The 18,128-nt window shown below is 34.5% G+C and overlaps 1 protein-coding gene across 1 annotated transcript in view; it reads left to right on the forward strand.

Annotated features, from left to right (window-relative positions):
- The first annotated feature begins 1,324 nt into the window (after nt 1–1,324).
- The window catches only part of LOC135116782 (neuropeptide FF receptor 2-like), a 54,104-nt gene continuing 37,300 nt past the window's right edge, over nt 1,325–18,128 (forward strand). Inside the window, exon 1 of the mRNA XM_064034348.1 lies at nt 1,325–1,503. Coding sequence (XP_063890418.1) covers nt 1,325–1,503 — 179 coding nt within the window. The remainder of the gene's footprint in view (nt 1,504–18,128) is intronic.

Raw genomic sequence — 18,128 nt, forward strand, 5'->3', positions numbered from 1 at the left:
AAACGGTATTGGCAACATAAGCACAACTTTAGGATATCTATAAAATTAAGAAAAAATTACAAAAATCAACAATAATCCTTAATCAATAATCCTTATCCTTAGTATTTATTGCTGAGAATAAAATCAGTCTCAAAAATTAACTTATGAGCTAAGTACTTAATAATTGATTATTTTATTATTCTTAATTATTTGTGTTTTTTCTTTGCCTAGATTGTTTTTTTTTTCCTAGATAATTATTAAGTACTTAGCTCATAAGTTATTTTTTTAAACTGATTTTATTCTCAGCAATAAATACTAAGAATAAGGATAATTATGTGCAGTCATGCATGTAAAGCGAGGGGAAATTGTGGAATCTGAGGGACAGTACAACTCTCAGTTTCATATAAATACGTGGGTATGGCGGAGGGTTTAGGCATCAATGTGGCTGTCATGAAACAGTCATTACAGGAGCGTTTCTTTGGCCGCCTGAATAAGGTTCTAAAAAGTTCCTTATCGGGCGGCAACAAGCTTTGCGCCTTTAATGGTTGGGTCATGCCAGTCCTGATGTACTCCTTCGGAATACTCAAATGGACCCAAACTGAATTGGATGCACGATCGTCGGTGATGAGACTGTACATCCCACGGAAATGTGGAGGACGAGGCTTTTTAAATGCAAAGACTCCACAACCGTGAGGTGTGCAGTCTCAGAGAATATTTTCTCAAAAACGACGTGGGTATGCACCGTGATATGGTAGCAGTGGACAGAGAACTCACCCCACTATCGTTGGCAAAAGAGAACTGGCGCAAACCTGTCGTACTAACTAACTACCCATGATCGCAAGGAGGTATGGCAGAGCAAACAGCTACACGGACGCTTCTTCGGGGCTCTTCATGGCCCCGATGTAGACTTCAAAGCATCCGTATCTTGGCTACGCTTCGGTGACCTTTTTGGAGAAACTAAAGGGTTTGTATGTGCAATTATGGACCAAGTTATCCTGACGAATAACTACCGGAGATATATCATGAAAGACGGGACGGTTGACATATTTCGGGCATGTCACCATCCGGGTGAGTCTATCAGACATATTATATCTGGTTGTTCTCGTTTGGCTAACGGTGAATATTTGCACAGACATAACCAAGTGGTCAAGATCATCCATCAGCAGCTTGCCCTGCAATACAACCTTGTAGGTACCGTACTACAAGTATGCGCCCGACCTAGTTCTCGAAAAGGACCATATCACGTTGTACTGGGATCGATCTATCATCACTGACAGGACTGTTGTAGCCAATAAGCCTGATATAGTGGTGATAGATCTCTTAGCGCGCCGCGCGATGATAATCGATGTCGCCGCATGACGAAAACCTCGTGAAAGCTGAGAAAGAGAAACAAATAAAGTATCTCGACTTAGCGCATGAGGTTGTCGCCATGTGGAATGTCGACACGGCTGTTATCGTGCGGATTGTCGTTACGGCCAATGGTCTACTAGCCAAGAGCCTCGACCAACACCTCATGAGGCTCTCGTTAGGCGGCTGGATCAAGGGACTGATTCAGAAGGCAGTACTCCTTGATACGGCGCGTATTGTGAGGAGGTTTCTGTCTCTGGGACCCTAACCACCGGTACCTTGGACCCTGTGCCCGATATCGGTGGCAACCTATTTTTAAATGTTTTTTGTATTTTTTAATTAATATTTAAAAATGGAACTTATATGTTTAAAAATAAATAAATGAAGGATAGTTAGTATCAATAATTATGATTTTCTTTAAAAAAGATTAATGAACATTATCACAAGCTTCAGAAGTATTTTCTTTATTAACGTCAGAATTAGGTATCATATTTTTCATTCACTAAATTAATGATTTTTCGAGACCTAGTACTCATGACCCCTTTCTATAAAATTATGAACCTAAATTTAAATAAGAATAACACAGAAAAGCAACTATTTCTTGATAACAAAAAGCACTTAATAACGTCCGCACACCCCGCTGTTTCGCCGTATACTGAGTCAGCTTGAACTTGCACCAAAGCGAGCGCATTCGCGTCCCGCGTATATTGGTAGCAAACACTTGACTCAGTTTACTAAGTGCAAAATAAATAAATTACTATACTTGATCGAGTATACGCTATTTTTTCTTAGATATTTATAAAGATAGAATTTTTTTTATTTTACAGGTACATAGAAAATGATTTAATTATTGTTAATACACAAAAAAGTGCAATTCGCAAAATTTGTTAGTTGACTCAGTATACTTAGGAGCCGTCGACATATTTTATTGCTTTGTGGATTTCTAGTAACCGGGGCTTTTGGTTTAGTTCGCATTTAAAAAGAGTATTTTTTGCCAAAATCAAATAAAGCATCATTGTCAAAGTGTTGTTACAAAAAAATAAATAAATTTTCGACATTGTGCTAAAAATCGATTTAACGTAAATTAGGAAACGTATCTATGCAATAAATGTTGATTAGACACAGACTGGTTACGCGGGAAACGCAATATGGTTCAAAAAGATGCGAAAATTTAAAAAAAAACTGGTGATTGCAAATGCGACGGGAAAATCGGCATACTGCGGGCGACACAAAACAAGAAAGTATGCCTAAAGGAAAGGTGCACAGTACCTGTTGTCTTCTACGGCGATTTCTTGTACGAGGAGCACTGCCACAAATAAAGTTCAACACAAATCACACCAATTTTCCACTCAATATCGATTTTTTTATCGGAGAGAGACGTGAGCTCTCGCGCGCGTTGTCAGCCATTTTTGTTTGTTATGTTGCACACACGACTCAAGTGTCGCCTCTCGCTCCAACGAATGCGTTGAGGTATGTGCGGGAAAAGGAAGGGAATAGGATTGCAAACACCAGTGAAATTACCAATATAACAAATTATGAGTATGAAAATTACCGCGCAACCACAGACCTTATTTTCTGTTTTATTATTTCGTCAAAATCTGACCAGCCGTTATTGTTAAAATAGCTGTGAAAGCGTAAGAAATAAATTAAGTGAATTTTTAAGGCACGATTAAGTATTTTTTTCTGAGATAAACTTCGATAAAGATTGAATTACCATAACCAAAATAAATTAATCTACTAAGCTTCCAACACGGCAAATTAAACTTTTCAACGTTTTGTAAACAAATAAATTCCACGAAAATGAGCTAACTAGTTTCAAAATTCAATTAAGTCCCAATTTAGTGAATTTTAAACAATCGGTAAATACGGCCGATAACTAAGCATTGGAGTTAAATTGGATTACGGCTAACGTAAATTGGAACGCTTTGGAAATCTACCGCAGTACTGTTGGAAATATACGCGAATGTAAGATTCTACGAATTCATTATCAATTATCATGTATAATGTGGAGAGATTTCACCAAAATAGTGTGTCGGCGCCAGTTAATTTATATACGAACAAACGGTTGCGATTTTATGGATCTTATAGAAATGGTCACACTTTTCAACTACATATTTGCTAGAGCAAGCAGACCAGTAGAAACATTTGGGTCACAGTGCCGCAAAAGCCAACTCAAAATTATCAATACGTACAATCTTTTTTAGGTATGGTACCTAGTTATTATATACAATAGCATGTGATTGTGTACCCACTGAGCAATGGCAAAAGACAAAAAAGTTAGCAATCTCCGTAATCCTCTTCATGACGCAGAATACCTCGTTCCATTAAAGTATATAATAGCATTCTTCTTCTAGTCTTATAAAAGTACAAGTTTATACACCAGTCTTCACTGACTTCTAATAAAACGATGGCAATCTGAAAGTTTCCACAGTAAAAGAGCTATTGAATCAAAGTCGCCAAGCTAAGATGCCGCCATATTGTCAACAGAGAATTAACAAGAAAAAAAAGTGATTTAATCACAAGTTTCACTCTCAGTTTCTAAAGAACTAGATCCAATACTTAGTTCACTCAACCGAAATGTAAGGAAACTTTTTTATACAAAGTTGTTTAATTCGATTCTTAATTAATAAGTTTTCTGAGGGCACGGCAGTGCCCCAGCCAAGACTCAAGCAAAACGGGCACGGCCGTACCATCTTTTCTCGAAGCGTTTCGCGGCTATTTCAGCCCCCTGTATCTTCCATGTGAACCAAGCTAGGAGTTTAGGTTTTCGATGACCAAGAGTAAGTATTAGAACAAGCTCAGTCTCAAAATTACAAGACATTTGAATGAATAATTTACGAGTTATGAGCGTTCAAAGTTACACCATTTTGTCACTGACTCACTCACTGACCGATCATCAAAAGTCTAAGGTACTTCTAGCAAACTTAGAACCTTCAAATTTGGCACCAAGATAGGTTATTAGCTACATATAAAGGGAAAATTATAAAAACCTTAAAACTTAATAAAAAAATAAAAGACAAATTTATATTTGCGGTTTTTCAAGAACATTGTGTATGAATTTTGACTGCATTAATAACTTTGTTATTTATTTATGTACAAAATGTTACTATTTGTTTTATTGTTACGTAGTACAATACACCACTATTGTTATTATGTATTAAATATACATACATATGAATAAAAAAACTAGGTTAAAATTAAATGAATAATGATAAAATCTTTCATATTAATGCAGTACAATAAATACTGCATGCTCGCTCGATAGATGGCGTTGTCCTGGTCTAAATCGCGCTATGGTTTCGTTACATGGCTTAGTAAAAGTAGTACTTAAAAAAAAACAAATAATTTCATGTGATAGCGCCATCTACTACCTCTGAAATAAATCTCTATTATTCTAAAAGATATTCTATTCAAAAATTCGACAATTTCGAAATTTTCTAGTTTATTTAAAAAAAATGTTGTTGTCGTGCTACTTTAGGTATACATATTTAGTTGTTATATATTTACTTAGTTGCATGTAAGTTAATTTAATTTGTTATATGTATACTTAGAGAAGAAAGAGACCTACAAAAAATAAATTAGATCCCACCAAAAACATTAAATGTAAAAAAAAGCCAATCCTCTACGCAATTCCTCCACCGTAAAAAGTTTTGAGATCGCATAGAAGCCAAGTCCTGTTCACCTTTATTTGTAATAATAAATCAATATTTTGTGACTATATCTATAGTTTTGTTCACATTACAATAATATTGTCTTGGCCATGAGCACAAGTTAAAAGTCGCTCCTTGAAATAATGTGTAAATACCATTGAATTGATAAATTCTATATGAACATGATTTAACGATTGGACTGATTATGGACTGATTGGAATTTGAGATCACCATGGACTAAACATGCACCATGGTACATGTGCAGTTCATTGATGTTGGATGATACTGACTGTCGGTCATTTAGTAACAATTGAATAAACTAAAAGTATTTAATTCTTTGATATTAAACTTCATGTTTGACTTTCACCTCTCCAAGATATGCTGTATTATATTTGTAGTTTATTGTGCTCATGGCCAAGTCATTATTATTGTAAAGTGAACAAAACTATTGATATAGTCACAAAATATTGATTTATTATTACAAATAAAGGTGAACAGGACTTGGCTTCTATGCGATCTCAAAACTTTTTACGGTGGAGGAATTGCGTAGAGGATTGGCTTTTTTTTTACATTTAATGTTTTTGGTGGGATAGTTCTTTCCTAACAAATTTTATTGTTCCTGCTAAAGTTGTGTAAATTAAAAAATATCAATTTCAGTGTTTCTTGTTACGAAGAACTTATAGTTTATATAACATATTTTTACAGGGAGGATGGGGAGCGTTATACAACAATGTTTTACATTGATTCCTTGAACGAGCTAATTTGAGGAACTATAGGAAGGATCTATAAAAATCTTTCAGTGATAGATAACTCATATCGAGAAAGGTTAAAGGTTATATTTTCAAAATCAAAATCAAAATCAAAATCTTTTTATTTCACATAGGCCTTTGCAGGCACCTATGAAACGTCACATTAGTTGCACGGTTCCAAAAAGTTGGTCTCATGGAGAAGAGCCGGCAAGAAACTCCATAGACACTCTTTTTAAAAAGTAATATAGTCACAGTACAAACAGTCTATTACATAACAATAGTATGCTCACAGAATTATACAATGCAAGAAAGTTTATCTGTAAATCTATACAATGCAAAGGGAGAAGAAAAAGTCGTTTAATTGCCAGGGAAGCCACATATGGAGAGATGAGTTATCGCCATATAATATCTTTATCGTCAACAAAGTCTTGAATTTTATAATAAGCTTTTTTAATTAGGGTGGATTTTAAAGTGTTCTTAAATTTTATATCCGTGAGATCGGTTACATACTTAGGCAGCTTGTTGTAAAAACGGACACAATTCCCTAAAAACGATTTATTTGATTTCGTTAATCTGAATCTCGGAACTACTAGCTTGTGCTTGTTTCTTGTATTAATTGAATGTATATCACTTTTAACACTAAATTGATTTAAGTTTTTGCGTACGAACATGATATTTTCTAGTATATAAAGAGAAGGTAGTGTAAGTAGTATCAATTTCTTTAAATAATTCTCTTAATGACTCGCGAGGGCCGAGGCCATAAATTGCACGAACTGCCCTTTTCTGGAGAACGAAGATTGAGTTTACGTCAGCCGCTGCCCCCCACAGTAAAATACCATAGGACATAATACAATGGAAGTAAGCGAAATACACGAGCCTAGCAGTAGCAACGTCAGTAATCTGTCTTATTTTTCTGACTGCATAAGCTGCGGAACTCAGCCTCTTTGACAGTGCTGAGATGTGGGCACCCCATTGCAATTTAGAGTCAATGGTGATGCCCAGGAAGACGGTTTGACTAATAACATCTAATTTATTATCGTCCAGAACGATATTGAGCCCTGCTGGTGTTACATTAGGTAAAGAGAATTTAATGCATTTCGTTTTGGAAGAATTAAGAAGCAAGTTATTCGCGGCAAACCACTTGCTCAGAGTAACCAAGCTATCGTTTATGTCTATAGGACTAGATTCCTTTCTGTTAATTTTGAAGATAAGGGAAGTGTCATCAGCAAATAAAATAATATCAGAGATCACAGACATCATATACGGGAGATCATTTATATAAGCTAAGAATAAGAAGGGACCTAAAATTGAGCCCTGCGGCACGCCCATTTTTACTAATGACCCAGATGAAGTTGAGCCACTTACGTCTACTACTTGCTGTCTATTTGACAGATAAGAAAGGACGAGCGCGAGAGCTTTACCACGAATTCCGTAGTGGTTCAGCTTACAAATGAGAGTGTCGTGGTCAACGCAATCGAACGCCTTAGAAAGGTCGCAGAATATGCCCACAGCATCCCGCGAATCTTCCCAGGCGTTTAAGATTTGGGTGATCAATCTTGCACTTGCGTCAGTGGTAGACCTACCCTTTGTAAAGCCGTACTGACGGTCATGAAATATGTTGTTTAAATTAAAATGTCTTAACATCTGATCGAGCATGATCCTTTCGAAGATTTTGCTAAAGGCTGGAAGGATTGAAATAGGTCTGTAGTTGGAAGGGTTTTTCTTACAGCCTGATTTAAAGATAGGAACAATTTTGCTGAGTTTCATCAAGTCAGGGAAGATACCGTTGTCAATGCAAAGGTTAAAAATTTCACTAAGTATTGGGGCAACACTCTCAATAATGGAATTAATGACTGTAACAGAAAAGCCCCATAAGTCCTCAGTCTTTTTTAGATTTAAAGACTTGAATGCTCTTTTGATCGTGTAATCAGAGACATATTGAAATTGGAAGTCATGTATATTTCTACTGAAGTTATGTCGAAGTAACGTCTCAGCTAATATTGAAGATGAATTAAGGGACTTGGTAACCTCTACGGGAATGTTTGAAAAAAGGTGTCAAAAGCATTGGCAACCTCTACCTTATCTGAGATAACAGCATTATCAATAACTAACCGCGGGTCAGCATCCCGCATTTTAGTTTGTCCGGTTTGAACATTTATAATATTCCAGACCGTTTTATTCGGGTGCACGGAATAGTTTTCACGGGACGCTATTGGACCTTAATGCAACTAAATTATTATATAAGAAATGTATTACGAAAGTAAGTAAATGTCGTTTGAACAATAATGAACAAATAACATGACTGAGATTTATTTCAAAAGCGAGGAATGTGATGTGTTGTCATAAGGAAATAACAGGTGTTATAAAACACATCGAATGTATGTACTTACATTTACCTCCTTGGATCCGCACTGCCTCAGAAAGCACGTCAAAGTGAAGAGCTTAGTTCGTCTGATACTCAGGAAAGCCTTACCAAGTTTGAATGTCGGTTTCCCCGATAAGATATATCCCCTTAGATATGAACATTTCCGCAACATAGTTGGGAAGAAGCAAGACATATCTACGTCTACTTATATGAATAGGTTGTTTGTTTGACTGACGCAATAGTTTCAATAACTCCGTCCGATCCGATCGGTCCGGTCCGATTTGACTTTATTGTTTCAGTGCGTGAAATTGTTCCTACGGAATACTGAGACAGTTGGTAGAAATTAATGAGTGACTTATAAATCTTTGTCATTAACGAGTCTCAGAATTTAGTATTTAGTCATTAATTTCAATAAATCATTATTTTTCTTAGACTTTTTAATCTTTTTAGAATTGGCTAAACACTGACCAGCTTTTCTCAAGATAGAATATAATTATGTATATGAACAAAGAATATAATGTATTTATCTCACACTAGGAAAAGCACCTGTATGAACTCTTCAGAAAGCTTTTTTCTTCGTACTCGTAATTCCACAGTATGTTTTAAACGAGGGTTCATTAAAAGCTTAACTGGCTTGTTGTTAAACCTTTTTGAAATTCAATTGTTTTGGCGTTTGTTCAGAATTCTAGTATCCAGTTTGCAGTTATTTGCATGAATTTGTTATTGAAATTCCTTATTGTTTATTTTGGTACTTTGTTATTCCAATTTATTTTAGTTATTTTAGATTTGTTAATTGACTGGTATTTCGAAAATCATTGTAATTTATTTGAGGGTTAGAAGTCATAGTCTGATGGTTAGAGGCCATTCATTCTAAAATACAATTTTTAATGTACGGTGTAGAAAACGGAACTTTCCGAGACGAGACTGAACCGTCACTTTTGTCGGGGAATGTGTATTTTCGAAAGTAATTTCTCAGGGTAAAGGAAAGTACTTCTACATTAAATAAAATTAAAAACTAATATTTTGTCTTACCAATTTCTCAAGGTACATGTACGTACTTACATTAGTTATAAACGAAATTGAATTCGCTTTTCCCGTCTAGAAAGAAGAGGTAATAGTCTAAGATTTATTTTGGAACCCTTTTCAAGGCATTTAATAAGGTTTCAAGGTAACATATTTTGTTAAAATTAACGTCTAATAAAATGAAGGTAGGTAGTGAAATTACTCTTACTTGAGTATATTTTCGGTATGGTTAAATTAAATTCATGTAATACTTGTAGGAGCTTCGCGACTATGAGAAATTATTGCGTAACATAATTTACATAGAACTGACTTACTTACTGAAAATGTAAACTATTTCTTCAGCTAAATTTTCTTAAATAAGATCATAGTCGCTAAAATAGTTCTCAAAGACAAAGTATTTTTTTTTCATATCTACGTATTTATAAAAACGGCATTGAAAGTTTCAGGTTGTCAATTGAACATCTTTGACAGTCATTGCGCGTAATCAGAAGCCAGCGAGTCTGAAAACCAGTCTTAAGGGTTTTGGGATGCCCGGGTAACTGGATTGACAACAGTCGCTCCTTGTAAAATACTGGTACTTAGCAACATTCGTTTAGACTGGAAGCCGACAACATAGTTGTGAAAAAGGCTAGTCAGATAAAAGCGCGCTCTTTTATTTATCTAGACGGTCAAACATGAAAACTGAAGAGCCAGCAAAAACATGGGACTCAAAAAAAGCTGTGGAACAGTCATTAAGCGTTTATTTTGAAAGTGTTAATGAGTGCTAACGATTGCTGACCCGGTTTACTCGCCTTTAGCTTTAATGGGCACTTTGACTTTACTCAGATTTCGTCTGCAGACTATTTTGGGACACATTTCCATACAAATGAAGGTATACAGCCTATTTTAAGCAAAAAAGTATTTTTAGTTTCAGTTCTATGAAGACTCCAAAACTACGTAGGTACATAACAAGCACGACAGCAGGGTATTTTTTAAAAAATATGTTGAAGTGTTGTTTGTTTTGGTGGCGTTCAGTGTTTTGTATGATGACGTAGAATAGGGAGTCGAGAGTAGGGAAGGAGATCATAATTAGAAATCAGAATGTATATTCTTTTACAAATAGGGCTCTAAACATCGTTCAATGTAAAATAATACCTTTAACTTAAAATCACCTTTACAAACTTAACTGAATACATATAAAACTCTTTCACAATAATATTAGCAAACGTTAAAATATTCTATTCAATTAATTAATACTTATTTAAGTGTTCTTAGAAACAATGAATCGTAAAATTGCCAATATTTAAACGAAACCTGAAAAAGGTAAAATCAATTTTATACAGTCTTTTCCCAATCGTGTTGGGGTCGGCTTCCAGTATAACGGAGTGCAGCTAAGTACCCGTGTTTTACATGGAGCGAGTGCCTACCTGATTTCCTCGAACCAGTTACCCGGGCAAGCCGACACCCTTTGATGAGACCTTTTCTGACTAACCATATCGACTACTGAAGATGTTGAAATGACAGTCGGGACTCATCAATGTAATGCGTCTTTCGAATTGCGAACTCGTCAAGACATACCTACATGGTCACTTGGTCTTTTGGTTGATGCTTAATTTTAACTTTTTGTCTTTGTATAAATTTTTTGAGAAATGAAGAATTTCAATGTCATTTTGACATTGAAAAAATACTCACTCCATCTTGAATGATTGTAAAGATCGTTATCTAAATGTATCTAAATGTGATGTGCCAAAATAAATCCACAAATAATAATTTCGACAATCTTTGATTTCTGAGATAAGGCTTTAATCCCACATCAGGTAAAATCTACAAGAGATAAAATATGATTCTTTGTAAAATATAAGGCACACGCGCATACACTTCACGCGAACATTTCCGTTGAAACTTATGATCTCTTGCATATCAAAATAAATCTACTCCAGAATCTACCTAACAACGAAAGCCCACCTAGTAACTGCGAACTACTGAAACGTCTATATTCATAGTTGGATTAAATTATACGCTTGTCTGGTTTTATGGCTATAAATAAAATATCAGTTGAATAAACCTATGAACGGAGCTATAGCATTGGGTAGTTCATTGAATTTCATGCTTTTATTCAGCCGGAGAAATCGTTTCAAAGGTGCTGATTTATAGTACAAGTTAAATAATATATTATATATATATGTATACATACTAGCTTTCAAACTAGCTTTCGTCAGCAGCTTTACCCGCGTGGGAATAACCTACCCCATGCACCGGGGTGAAATTACAGCTTTATAAATATGTTCTCTATCTAACACTGAATTTTGAAATCGTACATTTTCAAAGGTATCTGAGATTAAGGCTTTTAAACAACAAACAACATTAATGATATTAATGTTAGTATTTTTACGGACTTTTATAAATAACTCTAAGAAATAAATTCATGTCGACCGCACGATTAGCTTATGCAAAACTGCAATTCTTACGCGACGTTTTCCTGACGTTTCCAATTATCATGCTAGCAGCTTCCGAGACGCGCACCACGTGCCCCTTCAAAGTAATATTAAAATGTTAAGTCATGCAATATGAAGAAAGAAAATATTTCTTCTTCTAATATCTTATTAACATCGGTATTGTGAATGATTATTCCCTGGTGACCTTATAACGTCACAGATTTTTTACCCCCCCAAAAACGGGGGCGCCAAATTGACGTACTTCTATGTGCAAAAGTTGTAAATAAAATCACCCGTTAACCAATCGCTCACTTTCATCGAAGTTCATAACAACTGAAAACATTGAAATCACAAAATACAAAACAAAAAGTCGAGGACAGTGACACACACACACACATCTATATAAACACACACATCAATAAACACCTGTCACGTGTATACGGATGAAAATCAAAACGATCCATCTTGTACAAGTCAAAGCGGTCGTAATTCTTCGAAACGACTTCCCCTGGCGTGTCTTCAGTCAAACGTTTTGGCAACGATACAAAACATTATATATCTATACTGTATCTATGTACATATATGTATATCTCTTCATCTATAACTTATCATGATAAAGCAAAAGTTTGTTTGTTTGTTGACATAAACGCGATAGTCTCGGGAACTACTAGACTACTATGAAATTCTTTAAACATAAGGTAGCTTATTCGTCAAGAGAAGCTTCTTTTTGTCCAAGTGCGCGGGTTTTTTCGTACGCTGACGAAACAAAGTCATATTGTCTAACGCGATTAAATCAAAAACTACTAAGCGGTTTTTCATGCCTTCCATATTTTGCCAATAGTTAGGGATATGTAGGAGGAAGGTATTTGTTTAATTTATACTCGTGCAAAGCCGGGATGTGTCGCGAGTAATATTATAAAGTTGAAGAATACAAGTAACATAAGGAATTATTTGAAGAAAATCTCTCCGGATAATACCATGGGAAATATCTCGTACGATATAAAAATAGACAGGTGTGTGCTTGTATTGAAATGTATACAGTTTTACGAGTCGTTAAATTGATTGGTTTTCGTTTTTTTACGATGATGGCTTGTCTATGTTGGTTCTGAACTCTTTTGAGAATTATAGTTTATGGAAGTCATTTGTGTTTTTTTTTAAATAGTAAATTGCGTTTGCCTGTATTTTGTTATGCTTGGGAAGAATATTGAATTGTAGCTTAATAGTTGTGAAATAATTTACTAAAATAATAACAGAAACTAAATGAATAGTTTAAATATCGAAATTAATATTTACGACTTTAAAATTTATGATTTCAGCTTAGACTAAAAACAAATCTTCAAATAGATTTTAGCTCTAGAATTGTACTTTTAGAATTATTTTGCATTTAAAGTTTTGTTGGCATAACAAGAATTTTGCTTACTCTTTCTCGTTATATAACTAAATGTGAATTTATTAATAGCAAAAGAAAAACAATATTAATGTACCTATTGTCCGCATACCTGTAATTCAGTTAGATATTTTCTACTAAACCTGTTATTGGCTATGCTAATCTAATTAGCGTTTAAATAGAACATGTTCACTTCATTACTAGGAATCTAATTAATTAATGTGGATTACCATACCTTTATAGAGGAGATGTGATATTGTAGTTAAGCGACTGCACACTGCAAACTTTTAGTCGGGGTTTTGCGGTACTTTTGTCATTTGTCAGCATGAGTAGAGGACACGTGTAATTAGTTAAAAGTTCATAATTTATGTTAAAAGTTTAGGTATATTCTACTTTATAATCTAGGTTGAAGTCGGTTTTAATTAGGTAACAGGCATCAAAACTACTAAATTAAAGCAACAAAAGAGCAGTTACAATGTTAGAACTTCGGATAAACTATACCAAATCAAGACCAAAAGAGTTAAAATACCAAAAAACAATATTTACCATTTCAAAGATTTATTGACGAAAAAACAACCAAAAAATATATTTTACGCAAAACAACAAAACATATTCAACGATCAAATAAAGGCCAATAACATACATTCTACGCTGGAATGTAAACAAGCACAAACAATGTAAAGCTCGCTATAAACAGATCATGAACAACGCTAAGATCGCCATTCACGAGGCGAGTGCGGCGCGCTCAAGCGAACGAACAATCGGAGCAGATTAATTAGACCACCAAGTTTATACTAGAAATATCTTGAAATGTTACAAGTATTTTACTGATGTATTATGAATAATTTATTTACATACAAACTCTCATTTGCTAGGCTGTCACTCGTTTCGGGTCATAAAAAGACAAAATTCTGGCCACCAATCTTACCAATGGCTATAAGGTTGCCCGGGTAACTGGTTTGATGAGGTCAGATAGGCAGTAGCTCCTTGTAAAACTGCTTGTACTAAGCTGCATCCCGTTGGCCTGGAAGCCGACTCCAGTATAGTTAGAAGAGGGTTGGCAGATCCTAATAATATTAGCCGAACGACTTAACCGAATTGTTTTTATTTTATTATAATAATAAGATTTCTATAAATGTTTTAAAGAATGTATTTCTTGAAAGGCTGGAAGGAGTAATACACAATACAATATTATTGTATTAGGTGACAAAAAAATAAACGTTAGAATAAAACGCCTACCTACAGAACCTTTGACGAAAATGTTAAGCATTCAGGTTAATAGTTTACCTACAATTCATTATGATAACAAAACAGTATTGTATTTGTTCAAGTCTAAACTTTAGCAACAATAGGTTTGTCACAGTCGGCTGAGTTGAACATCTGTTCACAATAACATGTGGAAATATTTGGGATGAATTACAATGCTTTCACTAATTTGTCCGGCAAAATAATGATGACAAAACGTTGTTGAGTTTATTGTCAAGTATTTTTTTCATGTTATGTACCTATTTACAACATGAGAAAAATACTTTACAGCTTTTTCACAATGGTGGATTTTCAGAGTGGAAAAACAGCAACATCGCCTATACCTATAATAAAATGCGCTCGGAAAATTCGACATAGTGTATAAGGTTCTAAAGTATTTTTCTCAAGTTGTGAATAACAACAGTAAACTCAACGTTTCTCATTTGTTTGTTAATGACACCCATTTTAAATTTCTTTCTTGAAATGCTACAACGTTCTTTGATTTCATCTTTGACTTTCATTTCCGACATAAAATTCTAATCCAGGTAGAAGATATTGCTAATTAGAAGCTTTCCTATCATTTGAAAAATCCTGCAAAATCACCCCAAATCTCATTTGAATCATCCAATTGCCAAAAACCGTTTCTCGTCACCATCGTACCCCAATCGAGCATTTATATCGATTCTCGCTAACCGAGAGCAACTCGTTAACCTTGCAATCGAGAGGCTTTACTGGCCGTTACTCGAACCGATTACCGAGTCCGCTGTCAGTCTACCATTCGTATCCCATTTATATGCAGATTTGTTGGCAAAATAAACGGATAACATCTGATGTTGTACGAGGATCAAAACTGGATACTCCTTCAATGGATCAGTTAAAAGGATTAGAAAAGGTTATGCTTCAAAATTGAGATTTTGGCTTTAAGATAATTTTGTTTCAGGCGACCTTTAAGCTTTGAAATAAAACAGTTAATTGAAAGTCCTTAATGTCTACTTAACTATTAATAAAGAAATAACAAGAAAAATGAAACCCTTTAGGTAAATCAGCTCAAAAGCTTACAAAAAAATATTTTACAACAAATAAGTTCATCCTTACTAATATTATAAATCGGAAAGTGAGTTTGTTTGTTTGTTTGTTTGTTTGTTTGTTCCGCTTTCACGCCGTAACTACTGAACCGATTGCTTTGAAATTTTGCAGACGTAAAGTTAGAAGTCCGGATTAAATAATAGGGTACTTTTTATCCCGGAAAAAATAGATATTCCCGAGGGAAAACAAAAATATTGTTTGCTTGATGGATGGATTGTAGATGGCGCTGTGTGTCGTTTAAAACAAGGTTATTGCAAACGAATATAAACATGTAAATTTAGAAGCTAAATGATACGATAATGAATCCCCGAAAAGCGTAATCTCGATCGCTCATGCGTAATCTCGATGCCCCTAAACTGTGTAATGGTACCAGGCTGCGTGTCACTCAGCTTGGGCGGAACATTATTACAGCCACTATTTTAACTGGCGCAGCAAAGGGTGAAAGTGTACTCATTTCTCGGATTCCTATTATTCCAACAGACCTCCCATTTCAATTTAAAAGACTACAATTTCCTATAAGGGTTTCATTTGCAATGACCATTAATAAAGCATAAGGCCAAACTCTAAGGGTTGCTGGAGTACACTTAGAAAAACATTGTTTTTCGCATGGTCAGCTCTATGTAGCGTGTTCCCGGGTTTCCAGTGCCCAAAATCTGCATGTTTTTGCTCCATAAGGGAAAACGTATAATATAGTGTACCATTCAGTTTTGGTTTAACAACTAATCGTATCCAGCGTTATATCGCGCTTCTTAGATTTTTCCGTGGGAATGAGAAGTTTTCTTATAGTTGTGATTTATACCGCAATACAACCGAATTCCACGCGGGCGAAGCCGCGGGCGGAAAGCTAGTTCATAATAAAAGACAAAAATATTCTTATTCTAAGTAGCGTTAAAAAACGTTGTGATTTTCGTGAAGACGATTACAATAGTCCTTACTCAGACAAATTGAATGTAATCTTGCGGCCGCCCCGTGATGCGTGAATTTTCATCCAATCAGAAGATGGGTCATGATTCAATCATAAATTACGATGAATGATTTGACTCGGAATTCAGTTAATTCTTACGCCTTTACAACTTGACGCGTCATTTAACACTTAAATTTATTGCTCGGATTTTGTTGACATTTATTAAGATATCTAATTTCGTTGTATTTTAGTATTGAATTGCAGTCAAAATTAAACTTATCATTCTAAGTGAAACTAATACTGGGGTGGAAAACTAACTAATGTAAAAAGGATAATTCTCATAGAAAAACCTTTCCTCCACCTCGAGCCAGCTTTAGTTTATTAAAGCTATCACTGGTCTGAAAACGATTTGGTTATACTATAACCTAATGTAATCAAACCTCACTGGATACAAAACGTATGCATCGAAAATGCAAAACTGCTATTGCATTTTGCATATTTCTATAAAATATTGGGTTTTGTATAAAAGACTGCATGAGGTAACATAATGACTTTTATGTTCTGTTCATTTCAATTTTATCTTTTAAGTCGATAAAGAAAATAATGCAAACGTTTTGTACAGATTATGGAAATCAACAATATGATCTAGCTTGTTACGTCGTCAGCTTTATACTCTTGTAAAAAGCCTTTTATTTAAAACCTAAGTTCAGTAGTTCCAAAAATTGATTGAAAGGAGATAAAGATTAACCAAAACAGTTATTTCTCTCTTATTCACAGATAGTAATGGCGGTGATGCGGAGATGTGGGATCTGTTATTGTTCTAACTTCTCTGAAAGCCTTTTCACGTCCACCACCAGACCCCCAGTTAAACCACCGAGGAATCCGTTCTCTCCACTCCGCTAATACGGTGTGAATCGTGTACATTTTTGGTATCCTAATTAATACAATAAACCAAACAATGTGTTAGTTTAGTTGTTTTCATAGAAAACGCTGATTAAATAAAGCTAAATTAACGCCAACGTAAATATCAAATGCAGATATGCAGAGAAGCGCTTAATTAAAGTAATTTCAAATCCAGATAAATGAATCATATTTCGCTAACAACGCATAGTCATTAAATAAATAGTTATTGCGCAAAACCACACGTTTACGAATGCTTTGATGGACGCCGCCGCCCTTTGACCGAAGCCGACAAAATTAGCTTTTCACTGAAATTGTGGTTACCTCTAAAGTGGTGTTCAAAGATAGATTTAATATATCTATATACTTTATTTACGGTTGAGTTAAAAAAGGAAGTAGGTTAAGTAAATCAAGATGTAATCATGCTACATAAATATTTAAGAATTTAAAGATCATTATTTGCATTTTTAAATAAGTACATGTACAGAAGCGTAGATACTTGTGGAAACTCTGATTTATTTAAAAAAAATAATCCATTACTGAAATAATTTCGGAATAAAAAAATGGACTGAAATATATATTAGTATCTGAATACAATAGCAGTATGGTGAAAATATTCTATACTAATGCACAATCCTATATGAGTTGTTTATCCTTTTCTTCAAAACCATTGTAAATAACAAAATAATTCATATTTTTACTGCATATAAAAATGTCTGCAAGTCTAGTAACAACAGTGAATCATGTTGAACAAACAATAAAAAATACTTTTCAGTGTTAAAGAAACCATTTTGAAAAACAACAGCTGAAAAAAGCGATCTCACAAATCAATATGAAATGTTGGGAACTATACATCGGAATTTAAAATTTCAAGAAAACAATTCTGAGTAAAAATGGGTTATTTCAATGCAGAGATTATTTAAAGTTCAATGGAATTAAAATTCTTTGAATTGTGATGGAGATAACTGAAACTTTATTTGGGCGTTTAAAGCTCGTAAATACATGATATTTAAATGTTATGTTTTGGAATTTTGAGGTTGCAAGTTATTTTATGTTGGTTATTTGAATTTAATTAATAA

The sequence above is a fragment of the Helicoverpa armigera genome, chromosome 4 (genome assembly GCF_030705265.1).
Source record: "Helicoverpa armigera isolate CAAS_96S chromosome 4, ASM3070526v1, whole genome shotgun sequence".
NCBI classification, from domain to species: Eukaryota; Metazoa; Arthropoda; class Insecta; order Lepidoptera; family Noctuidae; genus Helicoverpa; species Helicoverpa armigera.